This window comes from Trachemys scripta, chromosome 7, assembly GCF_013100865.1.
Source record: "Trachemys scripta elegans isolate TJP31775 chromosome 7, CAS_Tse_1.0, whole genome shotgun sequence".
In the NCBI taxonomy this organism is placed as follows: domain Eukaryota; kingdom Metazoa; phylum Chordata; order Testudines; family Emydidae; genus Trachemys; species Trachemys scripta.
This window is the reverse complement of record NC_048304.1, coordinates 122838013-122853965: the sequence shown is the minus strand read 5'-3', so window position 1 is coordinate 122853965 and position 15953 is coordinate 122838013. Positions and strand designations below refer to the sequence as shown.

General features: G+C 40.9%; 1 protein-coding gene across 2 annotated transcripts in view; it reads left to right on the top strand.

The window, feature by feature from the left end:
• Nucleotides 1-15953, top strand: part of WBP1L (WW domain binding protein 1 like) — a 79117-nt gene that overhangs the window by 44034 nt on the left and 19130 nt on the right. For both annotated transcript variants that reach the window (XM_034775401.1, XM_034775402.1), the window contains exon 2: nt 15502-15604. In XM_034775401.1, the coding sequence (XP_034631292.1) occupies nt 15502-15604 (103 nt within the window). The remainder of the gene's footprint in view (nt 1-15501; nt 15605-15953) is intronic.

Genomic DNA, 15953 nt, shown 5'->3' with positions numbered 1-15953 from the left:
AGCTTTATAGTTATTAATATAGTATTAAAATACCAAGCCAATCGAGGCATTTTAAACTAGGCACTTTCTGTTGCTTACAAGGACAGCAGAGTCTAACTTTTAGCAAATTGCTGTATAAGCAGCCTTGTCACTTTTATCAATTACCAGTTTATTTTTTCTCCAAATGTAGGGTGTTTTTATTTATTTTTCACTGATTCTAAAACAGTTTTACATGATGACCTACCTCTAACCCATTGACCTTTTGCAGTTGAACATAATGGCTCTAATAATGGTTCACTTGTTAGCACACCGAATCCAAATAGAATCTGCTTGAAAATCTCAGAGTTGAACAGGGAATACAGTGCTGTCATAGCTTTGTGGTGGGAAAGACCTTTGTGGTTGAAAGTTGTGTGGGCAGTAGGTATGGAAGAGCTGTTCAGCCTTTGAAGAAATTATTCTAAGGATTTTAAGTAAATCTTCGATTTGTAATAAAATTCTGCAAGATCAGTACAGCTTTTGAAGTGGGGTCAGCATCAGATGTCAATATATTTTATTTTTAAGATTACTTTTGTAAATCTATGAAGATATTCTCCCCCCTCACAAAAAAAAAAAAAAAAAATTGAGGGTGATTATTGCATGGTAGCCAGGTAGCATGCAAAACCAGAGTTTAGGAGCTCTTGAGTTCCCTTTACTCATCTGTCTAGCTCAACACGGGGTATTTTAATATTGGAGACCTGACTGCTGATCTATCTTTGTTCCACTTGCGGTATACATTTAAAAAAACACCCTCTAGGTACATAATGCATAAACGGGAAGGGGAAACAGCTGGTGGTGTCTCAAGAACAGGTTTCTGTATATTTTGATTGTCCTTCATTTGTGGGTAAAAACAGTGTTGGGAAAGTATTTTTTCATTTAATGTGTAGGAAAAACACCAACTTCAATTTTGTCAGTTTCTAGGTGACAGAAGATGGTTATATGCTTTGGGATAATTTCCTGTAGATAACTGATGTGCAGGAATCACCTCACATACCACTGAAGTGGAGTTCCCTGTGGTATTGAGCAACTGTTTATCAGGCCATGATGGGAACTACAGAACAGTTTTTGAGACAGGAAGTGAAAAATATGGTATTCAAACTGTAGGGGGAATTCATTAAAATTACCCCAGTTGGCATCTGGCCAGGACACTTACAACAAGTGTTATGGAGCTCAAAATGGCCACAAGCAGTTACAACCCCCTCTTTTGTAAAGAGAGAGACTCCTCAAGGAGTACCTTTTACATTCTTGACACCATGATAGGAGTTTGGTTCAATATTGGTCTGAATCCGCTTATCTTGTGAGCTAGTGCCATCAGCATGGAATATGGCTGCATAATACATATAATAAAATGTCAAGTACCATTTGTGTAATTAAACTTGTTAGGATCAAAGCCCAGGCCATCCTTGCTAGGTCACTTTAAGTCCTGTAAATAGCAAATGTGAAATGTCTACTAGAAGCCTTTAATCCAGGAAAGATCAACAGTGTTGTGTCTTTGAGTGTCTTTAAGTGTTTAGTAGGGAAACAAGTTTAAGGATTTTTTAAGTCCTCCTGTGCTTGGGGCTTATGAGTGTTGTTTGCTGGTAGAATTTGTTGTTTCAGTATCTTGGCCTTATTCTCAATTCATTTAATTCTTGGTACTAAATAAAGTAGGGTTGTTGTATCCAGAGCCCATTGAAATCAGTGGGAATCTTTCCATTGACTGCAGTGGGCTTGGATCAGGTTTGAAAAGATTAAAGCATCTTGCATTTGAGTAACCAATAGTTTAACAGCAATTAAAAAGTTTAAATATTTAATCCAACCTGGAGCTGAAGGCCTCTTTCACCACCCTTGCAAAGTTCTTATCCGAACTGGGCAAGTTTTTTGACAAGCAAGTAAAATGTCTGTTTTTCATTGTCAAAAATCTTGGTAAAGGGGGTGAAGTGAGTAGAGTTTCTGCCTGAGCTGGCAAATCTTGCAAGGTTGCTCTTCACTCCTAATCAATACGAGAATAATCCTGGAAAATATCATTGTGTCCTCTTGTTGTGTAGAACTTTAAACCCAAACTTTATCCCTTTTATCCTGTATCACTGTAGATAACCGCTTTTCTTCACTGTTTATTCTTCAAAAAATGTTTCCAGGTCTTCACTTTTAATTTTTTTATTTTTTTAACTTTGACAAGTATATTACAGTTTAGAAGAATTTAAATGCATGCAAGGTTAAGTCAGCTACAGTCTTCTCAAGAACTTGTGCTCCTTATTGGTCTAATCGTAGTGTTCTGCACTGCTATGTAATATATCAGGCAGGGCTCAATCAAGTTTTTTGCAAGGATGAGAATTTCATTAATGCCTGGGGCTAGCAGAAGCCTTGTTTACACTGGAAAAATCTGTGTTCAGCTGGTCCTGGCAACAGTGACAGAGCATAGTGTAGACAGGAGTGCCTTGGTTTTCATGATACAGGACTGAAAATTCCAGACCCTTGTCAGCTGGACAACAGGTGTACACATTTTTACTGTAAATGCAGCCACATAATTAAAAGCACCCAGGAAAAAAAAGTTTGTTTGAATCTGTTTCAAAACTCACTGCAAAGTAGAAAAATAGAGTGATTTGCTAGACCCCTTTATCTACTGATCCCTTATGCCCCGTTGAATTTTCAAATGTTGGTGAGTGACGATCGGTTCAAATTTCACTTTTGAAATCTCTAATTAAAAAGGCTGATTTGTAAGAGGATACTGTTTCAGATCACTCCTTTAACCTAATGTACAAAGGTTGGAGGTTCTGGATTTATTTTTGAGAGCCTCATGCAAATGTTCTCTTGAATATTAGAGTCATAGATCTCTGCAACTCTTTTAATTTGATCTTGCCCTTTAAAAGTTTGTCTGATTCCCTCAGCTTCTATGAATCTTAAGAATATTTTGATCTGAACTAAAACAGCATCAAGTTTTGCTCCATTGTTTTGATTCAGTTACATGCTTTACTGAATGTAACCTCTTCCCTAGCAGAACTGAGTCTAACAAATGGACTAAATATGGATGAAGGGGAAGAATAAGATCTTGGGAGGGAAATGTGCCTGTGGAGCCTCCTTTCTAACTCCACTCATTGCAGGCCTTAATACATTGGTCTAGTTGCTTCCGTTTGGAATAACTTCTTGAGCAGCTTTTATTCTTTGGCCCCACATTTCCTGGTGAAGTGTTTTTGCCAGGGAAGAGCTGCTGAGAAGGAAAATTGGAAACCCTAATAGCAGCAACAATGGACAACACCAGTCAAAACAACTGGATAGAAAAAGCACTCAAGATGAAATGTTTACTTCCCCTTCAAAGATAAAAGAATGTGAAGACTGTGTCAGAGAGACAAGGTAGTGAGGTAATATCTTTTATTGGAGTAACTACTGCTGGTGAGACAAGCTTTCGAGCTTACCCAGAGCTCTTCTTCAGGTCTGATATTTGTGGTATTCGGGTGTTTCTTAAAGCTCCAGCTCGTGACCGCATTTGATTTTGTAAGAATCCCAACTTTCATTAAAAGTGAGTTTTTCGTCCTCCTGGCTGCGGAGGGGAACGTGACCTGAGTACAACCTAACGACTCAAAAACCAAAAGGCAAATAAAACGTTGGATTAATTTTATTTAAAAAAAATATTTGGTTAAACTTTAAAATACTGTCAACTAAAAAAAAAAAAAAAGCCAAGCGAGTTCTGAAAAGTTCTCTAAATAGCTCTTTCCTGGAAATGACATTACCAATGGGGAGGAGTCAGGACACAGCAAGGACTCCTCCTTCAAGGCATAAAAAAAAGTTTTTAAGCAAGTAAACATTTCCATGTCATGCTTACAGCCCAGACACTGCAGCACTAAAGACCTGAAAATGAAAGTTTCTATACTCAAAAGTGAAAACTGACTTTAATATTGGATAAAAATGTACAGCATGATTTTTAAAGTGACAGTGTACCCTCTTGAAAGGTTGAGTCTCTCTCAAGCATAGAAGTGAATGAGTGAGCCAACTTGTTCACAAGGTAAACTGTGTTTATAAAACCTCTAACGTTGTGCTTTGGTCGCTAAGGTTGGGTCCACTGTGGCCAATTAATCTTGGTGATTAAATGTTTGTTAAATATTGTTCTCATGATGCCAGCAGTAGCAAAGCACCAAGCAGTGTATTTTGAAACTCCTATTTGGGGGCCCTTCTCTTGTGTTTGGGCAGCTTTGATGTATGTTTTCTTTACACTTCACTACACTGTCAACTTTTGGTGCTCACTTGTCTCAAAATATTCCTTTTATCTGGCATTTTTTCATATCTAAAAGGTAAAACTTAACATGTCACCATTTGTACTAAAGGTATAGCGTGCAGGAGAGTTGATAAGACTTCTTTATTCCCTAGCCCCAGTCACCTGATTTGGGTCAGGCTTACAAGAGGTTATTGTCCGTGTGATGTGGCACAGATCAATACCCACAGATTCCAATAGTTACTGTTACATAATGATCATAATTTGCACCTTTACCCAACTCCTGCCTAGTCATGCTTGCATTAAATGATGCTGGCGAAGTCACAATACTTAAATGCAAATATTTGTTAATTTTTCCTTTCTCCCATGTGTCTGAGGAATTTAGCGCTTCTAGAAATGAAGATCTGTAATGATATTGGGTAGTTCACTGCACAGTTCTCACAATTATGCCTCAATTCTGACCAGCAACGGTACCTACAAGGTTAATCTAGTGCCGCACACAGCCTGGCCAATGTAATGCAGTCTTGGGTTGCATTATCTCTACTAGTCCAGTGCTTTATGGTTCTGCCAGTGCATCTCAGTCCTGGCCTGCAATGCTAGCTGGCTGTTGTTGTTATTCAGGTTTATTAAGGTGTTGTCTAAGGGGCATTCAAGAGTGGGACCCCATTGTGTTAAGCACCATACACACACACAGTAGTAGATGGCCCATTGCCCTCAAAGAGTTTACAGTCTAATAGACAAGACAGACACAGGATGGGGGAAGGGGTGTATAATACAGAAGAAGAGTGAACAATTGATGGCAGCAAAAACAGCAGGTTAGTTCCATGATTTTTGTGGGCATGGAGTAAGTTTAGATCAGTGGTTCCCAAACTGGGGTTCGTGAAATGTTACAAGGGGTTTTCGGGAAAAAATTCCCTAATGGCGGTCAGAGCTAAGCAGATCAAAGCAAGCATCTCTATCACACTGTGGAGATTAAAACTTCAAGACTCCTTATAAGAAATGGAAAGGGAGGTGGATATTTTTTGCTGTTTTTATAATTAAATAGGCAGCTAGTATTTTTAAAATTATTATGAAGAACAAGTTTAAGCTCTGTTGTAACGTGCATTATTTGCCAGGATTGCTCAAAACCTGAATGCTTGTGTAGGAGGAACTCTTTGAGTTGGCTTCTTAAATACCTTCATGCTATTTCATATCTGATACTCCTTGATGAAACATAGGCGCCTGGTCTTATAACAGGCTTATTCAAAGTGATACAAGCTACGAAAGTGAGATCGTGGAAGAGTGTTGCTGTTTTCATAATGTAATAAAAATACTTTAATGATAATAATTAATAAATAGTGTGTAATAAGCATATAATAAAACAATTTTTATATTTCCAAGAGCACTGCTTTTATAATTTATACTCAGGTAAAGGAGAAAATCCCTGGAAATACTCATTTTTAGGAGGGGGTTCGTGAGACTTGACATTTTAGTGAAAGCGGTTCACTGATTGTTAAAGTTTGGGAACCACTGGTTTAGCTAGATCAGCTAATTGGAAAGGGAAGTGAAGATGAGAAGCACATGGCAGGGGAGAAGAGGGTTGGAGGAGTGGCTGTGGAGGGAAGCTAAAGTGAAGAGACTGTGAGGAGGGAGGGGGCGGATGGGAGCAAACAGCTGATCAGCACAGGGCAGAGGAAGTCTGAGACTGGAATGAGTTTTGACTGGAATGTGCAGCCGTCTCTGCTTTGGCTGCTCCTGCTTCTACCAGCTGGAATCTATGGCTGGCTCCTCATCCTCTGCTGTTCTCCCCCAAGACCCATGATGGGAGCAGGAGGGGCACTATCTGGCTCCTAGTGCCCCCAGAGTATATGGGGGTCTCCCCTGCACAGTTTGGAGTCCAGGGCGAGACTTGGCCTTGACTGGGTACCATTTTACAGCTCAGAGATTATCTTGAGTATAATAGATTATAAAGTGAATTTATGACATGCACAACTGAGGGCAGTGATGAATCACTAAATGCAGTTGCACTTGTGACCTGAGTCAGCATTTCAGCTAAAATCTTCAGCAGTAAAAGACTAGTTCATTAAACCCACAGCCACGTAAGCCCTCGTTAGTTCAGCGCAGACACTGGTTTACTTCAGTTCCCTTGTGTGTACTCTGTCATGAGGTATTAATGATGGACAGGACTAGCCAATGGCTAGTTACAGTCTGATATGTGAAACCTAATAAAATCAAGACACAAACTTGCATTTGATAGATTTGCTTATGAGTTTTTATGGCTGATGATTCTTGGACACTTTTCGTGTGTTGGTAGACACCCATTCTCCCCTTTTGTTACTGTTGGAGGGTTACAAAATATATAGTATAGGAGCTGATTGTGAATTAATCGAAATACAAAGTTTGTGTCTATCCATTTTATGAAGGCTTTCTGATTTACTTCCTTAACTCTGACTAATAGTGGCTCATAAATATGGCCTCTCTACTGCTTTCCCCTTTTTCATCCACTTGTATGTCAAGTTCAGTGCAAGTGCGCCTTAGTTCCTGGAGGGCACCCACCCTAGGTTCCATGCCTCTCAGCCACCACTTCTCCTGTGTAGAGATCCATGTCTCTCTCCCTCCTGACCAAGGTTTTCCAGGCTGCCCAGTCCGCTGCTTATGCTGTGATATTCCCAGCAAGCCAGACTGCCTAAACAGGCCAGTGTCTGAGCATTGTTTTCTCTTTGAAGACTTACAAACAGTGTAGTGAGTTATAAGGTACCATACAGACTTTTATCAGCAACCACGTTTATTCTTAAAGTGAAAGCATTACAGTAAAAACACATTAAATACAATAAAAGAATTTACAAGCATGCTAATAAGTTTACCAGAGATTACCCCAACAAGGACTCTGCAAGAATCAGTTCCATCAAACCCCAATCAAGGGAGTTCTCTGTAGTAACAAGTTCATTGCCGTGGTGTCGTCCCTTCTACCAACAGAAGTTGGTCCAATAAAAGATATTACCTCACCCATCTTGTGTCTGTTACAGGTTCATGTAATAACAGCCTTCACTCCAAACTAGCATACCTATGAATAGATTAGTCTTTGCTTTATACAGCTTGCGCCTTCGATCCTGAGACTCTGGGAACAGGTTATCAGTAGACAATGGTCCACTTCTCAAGGTGTAGCGTCAAAAGGCTGGATTTTTGCATAATCAAGGTGGGGAGACAAGGGGAATTAGCATTCACCTCCCCCTACGGATTCCCAGGCAAACCACTTGACACCGTTTGCCCCGTAAGCCCATTGTTTAGCACATTGTTCAGTATACTACATTGAAGTTCATAACACTTCCCTGGGTTCGTATCCCCATTCCCCTCTTAGAAGTTGCATACAATCCTGGCCCACAATCGTACAAATACCATACAGTGGACCCCAAACCTACTTAAACTTAATTCCGTAAGCTCTCTGAAGGATATTGCAGGAAATTGCCATATCTGTCAGTGTCTCAATTTAATTCAGTGCTTGAACATAGACTAATGCTGTATGATGAAGACCAGCCACAATGGTGCAGAGTGAAACTTGTGAAGTGAGCATGGTTACTTTGATTTTGGGTAGTTTGGTGAGGCCAGATAAGGAAAATTAGTTTGAATTAGAATGATAAAATAAAAGTCCTTTTGGTGACTCTCCCAAATCTCATCATGGGAATTGTTAAGTGAACTTGTGGAGGACGGGTGAAAGGGCAAATATAGTACCTATCTATAAAAAGGGGAATAAGGACAAGCTGGGGAATTACAGACCTGTCAGCTGAACTTGGATAGCTGGAAAGATAATGGAGCAAATAATCAGTTTGTAAGCAGCTAGAAAATAATAAGTAACAGTCAATGTGGATTTGTCAAGAGCAAATCATGTCAAACCAACCCAATATCCTTCCCTGATAGGGGAACAAGCCTTGTGTATGGGGGCAAACAGTAGATGTGATATCTCTACTTCAGTAAGGCTTTTGATATTGTCTCACGTGACCTTTTCATAAACAAACTAGGAAAATACAGACTAGATGAATCTACTATAAGGTAGGTGCACAACTGGTTCACAGTCAAGATGGGAGGATATATTGATTGGGGTCCCGCAGGAGTCTGTGCTATTCAACATCTTCATAAATGATTTGGATAATGGTATACAGAGTACACTTATAAAGTTGGCCGATGATAAGCTGGGAGGGGTTGCAAGCACTTTGGAGGAGAGGATTAGAAGTCAAACTGATCTTGAAAACCTAGAGAAATGGTCTGAAATAAATAGGATGAAATTCAGTAAGTACAAATGCAAAGTACTCCACTTAGGAAGGAATAATCAATGAAAAAATACAAAATGGGAAATGACTGCCTAGGAAGGAATACTATGAGGGGTTATAGTGGATCACAGACTAATGAGTCAACAATGTAACACTGTTTCAAAAAAAGTGTACATCATTCTGGCATGTATTAGCAGGAGTGTTGTAAGCAAGACATGAGAAGTAATTCTTCCGCTTTACTCCGCATTGATTAGGCCTCAGCTGGAGTATTGTGTTCAGTTCTGGGCATCACACTTCAGGAAAGTTGTGGAGAAATTGTAGAAAGTTCAAAGGAGCACAACAAAAAATGATTACAGGTTTAGAAATATGAACTATGAGGAAGCATTGAAAAAATTGGATTTGTTTAGTTTGAAGAAAAGACTGAGGGGGGACCTGATAAGTCTTCAGGTTAGTAAAAGAGGATCACCACTGAGGACAGGACAAGAAGTAATGGATTTAAATTGCATCAAAGGAGATTTAGGTTAGACATTAGGAAAAACTTCCTAATTCTATGGGTAGTTAAGCACTAGAAGAAATTACCTAGGGAGGTTGTGGAATCTCCATCATTGGAGGTTTTTGAGAAGAAGTTAGATGAACAGCTATCCGGGATTGACTAGCTAAGTCTTAGTCCTGCCTCAGTGCAGGAGACTGGACAAGATGATCTATCGAGGTCCCTTCCAGTCCTACATTTCTGTGATTCTGTCAGCAGCTAAGGACTGGTGACCACAACTAATGAGATTTTCATACTAAGAAAAGAACGTGGCCATGATTAATGTAGTCGCTGCTTGTTAGGGTCTTTCCTGAGATCTGTGAAACCTCATGGAAAGTGGAGAGCAGCCAGAAATTTTTGTATATTCATGGATTTCAGAGGGAGTCATGAATCCTTATGAATCACTTTAAATCAGTAGCAGCTAACACCAAAGCATGATTTGGGGAGAAAATACCATACATTAATAAATGCTTTTTGTTTGTATAGTGCTATTCCACATCAGTGGATAGTGCATCAAGAGCAGTGGTGGGCAACCTGCGGCCCGTCAGGGTAACCCGCTGGCAGGCGGCAAGACACTGTTTACATTGACCATCCACAGGCACAGCGGCCTGCAGCTCCCAGTGGCTGCCGTTCACTGTTCCCGGCCAATGGGAGCTGCGGGAAGCAGCGCGGGTGGTCAGATCAGAGGTGGTAGTTGAAGATTTTGGGGGGGGGGGGGGTTTTAAAGGGGTGTGTGTAAACTCAAATTTCTTGTATGTTCTGAATGTTATCAAGAAGATGTTTGTGTCATGGTTACAGGGCTAACCTTGCTCAGAACACCACCCTTGCCACCTTGGATGTCACCTCCCTATACACCAGCATCCCTCATAAGGACAGCTTTGTTGGCTGTCACAAATATTTACAAGACAGTGGACAGCACTCAGATCTCCACCCCAAACATTGCCAACTCATCCATTTCATCCTCACCCATAGCAGTTTTTTATATTCAACAACAAACACTTTTTCTCCAAACTTTGGGAACAGCCCTGGATAGTAGGACAGCTCCCCAGAATGTGCCAACCTCTTCATGGGCCGCCTTGAGGAAGAATTTCTGGACAAATGCATCACTAAATCAAGGATACACTGAGATATATTGATGATATTTTCATCATCCTCTGGACAGATGACCTGAACTCCCTCATAGAATTCCACCACCCATCCATTAAACTCTGTCTGAAACACTCCCACACCAGCATCAATTTCCTGGGCACCACAATCAGTTTCAATAATGGATCCTACAGACAATTATATACAAGAAACCAGATCCAGTATCACCCCAAACACGTCAAGAAATCTGTTAGCTACAGCTAAACACAGAGACCCTCGAATGTGCTCTGAGGAGAAGTCCAGATACACACCTAATGCACTTAAAACCGCGTTTGCCAAACAAGGACATACCACCAGATAAGTAGATTGCATCAGGACCGGGCCACCCAAATACCCCAAGAAAGCATGCTTCAGTAAAGGGAGAAAAAAAATCCCTCTGACCTCATCCTCCAAGGAAACCTGCCCAACACCTTTTAAAATCAAGCCTGGGAACTTAATTCATAACTCAGCTAAACACCAAAATCATGGACTTAATAAAGACACTGGATTAATGGCTCATTACAACAGTCTGTAACCCACTATAACCCTCCTTTGTCCTACGACTGTAGACGTGTTACTGCCCACTTCCTCTTGACTGGTCTCTTGTGCCGTGTGTTAACTCCTTATCTGTTCCACCTTGTATTTAGTTGTGATATTCCGAGTACCTTTCCTATACCTGAAGAAGAGCTCTGTGTAAGCTCGAAAGCTTGTCTCTCTCACCAACAGAATTTGGTCCAATAAAAGATATTACTTCACCTACCTTGTCTCTCTCATTCTATAGTTATATAAATGTAATCTTATTTATTGCTTGTTTGTGACTGACCGTTCAGGTACCATATGTGTGAAGGTTAGAGACATTAAGTAGTTTAGTCTCAAAATTGACCTTCCTTAAGTTTATGACTTGGATACACAGTGAGGTCTGCGTGCAGAACTAGGAGTAAGAAATTTGATTCCTAATCCCAGCACAGATGTATTAGTGTTCTCTGTGGTTTTAAACAAATCGCTTAACGATGCTGTCTCAGGTTCCGCATATGCCCACCTCCAGATGGGTGTTTGTAAAGCACTCTGAATATGAAGTGTTTATAGAAATCCTAATTAGCCCATATTAATACAGTTTTGAAAGTAGTGTACTATATAATTTTAAATCATTATTTATACAAGGTGTAAATAAAAACAGCTTTGCACGTCCCCGTTAGTTGTGGAGTTATCAACACAGCAGTGGGTTTATCATCTACGGGGAAACGAACCAAAATAGCCAAGTTTACTTTTATGTATTTATATAGTGTGTATAATAAATACTATAGGTGTAATGCAAAAATAATCCAGATGAACGTGTCAAAACAGTACAGAAAGGCTCCTCGGACTCTGCCAACTCACCCTCAGAAAAATCCCGAGCAATAGATGGGCCTTGCAGCATGCTCGTCAGCTTGCTGGGCTGGCTCTGTCGTACCAAGGGGGCGTAGGAACTGAGTGCCGGGCTTGAGGGCCCGCCGCTGAAAACGCCTGCCCCCAAAATGGTACGTATCAACATTCTGTCAGCTCACATGCAAGAATGGCATTAGATTTGCTGGGGCCAAGGGCAGAAACTAAGGAGTGGGCCCCCACCCTGCCTTCCTTACCTGCTCACACATTGGATTTCTGCAATGTTGCTGAAGCCAAAGCCCCAGCCCCACCAGGCTGAAGCTGGAGCCCTGGCCCTGCAGCTCGGGGCTGAAGTCCTGTGGCATGGGGACGTGGGATTTTGCCCTGCTTGCTACCCCCTAACGCTGGCTCAGTTTGTGTCCCAGATAGGTCCTGGCTCTTGGAGGATAGTCTAAAAGAGGCAGTCTGTAATGTACCTAGAACCCAGAGTATACAGAACTTTATGGGGAGAGCCAACTCCTTGAATTGTACCTGGAAACTAGTTGGAAGCCAATCAGTCTTTGCAGAATAGATGTAACGGGGGCATGCCCAAAATGCTAAGTAAGCAGACTGGCACTTTCTGCTCTAAGCCGAAGTTTGAATGGCCTTCCAGAGTAGTCCCGTCTAGACTCCACTGCAGGAAGGTATTCTGGAGGTGACAGTAAATGGATAACTGTGGAGAGGTTACCAGCAGAGAAGAATGGTTGCTATTAGCCCAGTGAAGGTTGAGGTGGGAGAAGCATGCTTGCGAATTGTTGCCACTTGACAGCCAGTAGTGTCCAATAGAACCCCTGCATTGCAGCTCTAGTAACTATGGGAAAGAATAATGCTTTAATAAAACGAGGGGGGAAATTGGTCCGCTAAGATTTTTTTTTTCCCATTTCTGATAATAAAACTTACACGTGAGAACAAGAACAAAACAAAAAGCGGCATTTGCCGGTGTCCTTTTTAAAACTGCAACTATCTAATTGTTCCATTATTATTAGCACAGAAAGTCCTTTCTCTGATTAAAATGACTTTTACAACTACTTGTCTAAAAATAGCTGCTAGACACAAAAGCAATTTAGCACAATGCATTAATCCTTTAATTTTTGCCTCCGTGAGACAATAATTTTTTGCATGCATGCATTCGCTTATTACAAAAATAGTCTTCCTGTCCTTTGTCTTGCCCACACCTGTTTCCCCTCCCCCCCTTTCGTGCCTCACTTTAATAATTAATAATAAAGATACATGGTGTTTGCCCAGGAGACATTTGAAATAAGAGTCACATTGTTTGGGGTATCTTGGTAACTAATAATTCAATGGCTGGAATTTTGTAAAAATTAATCTTCATTTAAAAGAGCTGCAGTTGAAGGCTACCTTAATTATTATAGAAGCACCATGTGTTTAGTGTTCCGAATAATAGTCTAAAGAGAGTGTTTATAAATGCATCCCTTACCCAAGAAAAGCTTTGCCTAAATCACAAAGCCCCAACAAGAACATGTTCGGAGACTTGGGATAGTGATAACTTAAATCTTTCGTATAATCTGAATGGGAATGGCATGTTGTTGAAGTAAGTTTAACATTTGCAGGCCTTGTGGGAAAAGAGGGTTTTCAGGCTGTGTGATTGAGTTAAGTGGGTGGCAGCCTGCCATATAAACAGAGGAAAATGTGATATTCCATGCAGCCTTCTGTGCCTACAAGACATTGAATATCGGGGGAGAGGGCGAGGGGGAGACTCTCTAAATCAGGTTTGCATCACCGGACCGGTGGCCAGGACCCAGGCAGCATGAGTGCCACTGAAAATCAGCTCGTGTGCCGCCTTCGGCACACATGCCATAGGTTACCTACCCCTGATTTAGACCTTAAGTCTCAATTCTGTTGATGTATGAGCCAGGAAAGGATCTAGTTCATTCTCCAATAGCATTGCTGCTGCGTGGCTAATAGGAGAAAAAATGGTTAGTAAGTGGACAGATATGACTTGGGATACATCGGCCACAGAGACATTGTGAGATGTGGCATTTCTAGTTATTTCCTTGACCATAATTGCACACTGGGAAACAAATGCTGTGGTTAAAGAAATTGAAATATAAAATGCTATGATAGCTCAGCAGAGTGACTTGCACATTTGACTGTCATCTTAGAAAATTACAGGTGGAAAAGACCTTTCACCCTATCAAGGCGTGGGACATCTGCTTTCTGCATCTACCATTTAAAAAAAAAAAAAGAAAAAAAAAAAGCCCCTCCAATAAAGAACATAAAACGCGTGACACTTTGTAACACTGTTTAATTGCATTAGTACTTCATGATTGAACTAACTTGATTTCAAAGCAAGTCTAGCAGCAGGGTTGTGAGTGGAAAAAGCAGTCACTTGCAGCCAGGCTCTTTGGGAGGTTTAGGGTGACCAGATGAGGGAAAGAAAAAAATCGGGACACATTGGGCGGGGGGGGCCAAAAAAAACCCCCAAAAAACGAGTCAGTCCCTGCCGCTGGATCAAAAAAAAAAAAAAAAAAAAGCGCTGTTGGCGGATATCGGGACAGTACCCCCAAAATATCGGGACAGTCCTGATTTTATCGGGACGTCTGGTCACCCTAGGCAGGTTTGTCTGGCAGAAGGTTCTGCTGCCTCTGCCAAGCTAGCAGGACAGGCAGCCCTCTCTCCTTCTGTCTATTAAGCAGGTGGAATGCTGATATCTTTTTATGGCCTCTTCCCCAATTCAGATGAAGGGAAAGTAGCACACTGTTCTGTATTTTCATGAAGCTGTGCACATGCTCAAAAACTCCTTTACAGTTTGCAAGGCTCTGGGAGCTCTTCTTATGGAAGAAATGGAGCAGGGCTCTTTTTGCTGTGTAAGGGGACGTAGGAGGTTTTTCTTTTAGAAACTACACTGCTACTTCGATGCAGGCACTTGAGGAGTTGAAGCCAGAAGTGTGGCTTTTGTGGTGTGTGCTAACTCTTGATTGGGTTGGCGGGAGGGGTGGGAATGTTTTAATACTGATACTCACATGTTCCTTGAATCCAAAAATAGAATGTTGTCTTTAAAAATATATATATATAGTGTATGGGGTTTCATTTACATGAACTATAATTGGTCTGAGTGGTATGTTCAACGAAAGTGAAATACCACTTGGTTAAAAAAAAACAAACAAAAAAACCCCTAAAATGAAGGAATAAAAAATACACAGGGTATCCAGTGAACCTGTTGGCCTTGGTAAAACCAAGAATATGACAGATGTTCTTCACCTATTATGGTCTGTACTTGAAAACACACCACTTAAACGTGTAGTCCTATTTGTAGTAACACGTAAACCAGTGGTTCTCAACGATTTATCGTTGTGGGCCACACGTGCGGCCCACAATGTGTTACCTGGGCTGCAGGTTGAGAACCACAGCGAGGGAAGACTGCAAGGTGATAAAGTACAGCGGATTTGGCTCCACTCCTAGAATGCTGAAGCTTCCAGGAAGAATCTTTACTGGAAAGCTGATTTTATATCAACTAGGCTGCTAATTATAAGAGAATAATTTCAGAGCCGAATTTTACAAGAATATACCGTAATTGCCACTTGGATTTAAATAAACTCAAGCAGTTCTCACTCGGATTACAACATTCTCTATTTATAAAGCATTCCCTCTGCCTGACACACGGCCTCAGTAATACAACAAAGTAAAATGTGGAACAAAATCTCTCTCGCCTATGTACAAAATGTCCAGAGCACAAAATGTGATATCTTAAAAATGACCCGGAGGGTGTGTAATAAAAGGCAACATGGTCTAGTCGTTAAAGACCACATACAGTTGGTTGACCTGGATTCTCTTCTCAATTATGGAATAGACTTGGGCAGTGCTTTCGCTCTCTCTCTGTTTGTGTAAATTGGAGTTAATACTTACGTACCTCACTAGTGTCTTGAGAAATCTAATGCATATGTTTAAAATGCTTTGAGAGCCTTGTGTGGAAGGCGTTATATAGTTATATTTTAAAAATATCATGTTAGTAACTTGTGTGTCTCTGTGTTTAATTTTAGGACAAGCAAACCTGCCTGGGCGTCAACAATCAAAGTTATATATGTGAAACAGGCCACTGTTGTGGACAGTCACAGTGTTGCAACTACTACTATGAACTCTGGTGTAAGTCCCCTTTTTTTTATAGACTCCCTTCATAATCTGCATGACCATGAGCCTTTCTGATCCTTCTTCTGGGTTTCCTCCTTAAATTCCTTTGAATTGTACTATAGCAGTGGCAACAACTGGATCCCTGCTTTGGGTTGGGCTAGAGTGTTGTGGTAATTAGGCCTGGTTAGCCTGGCATCTTCTGGTGTAATGGCTGTGGTACTTCCTACCAACAGCCATGACAGAGTACTTGGGAGTTTTCAACAACAAAACCTTCTCCATTTGGCTCAGGCAGTTGTGTTTAGCTTCAGAGACGAGCACAGCTTTATCTTTCATTATTTTAGGCTATCTGCAACAGACGTACTGT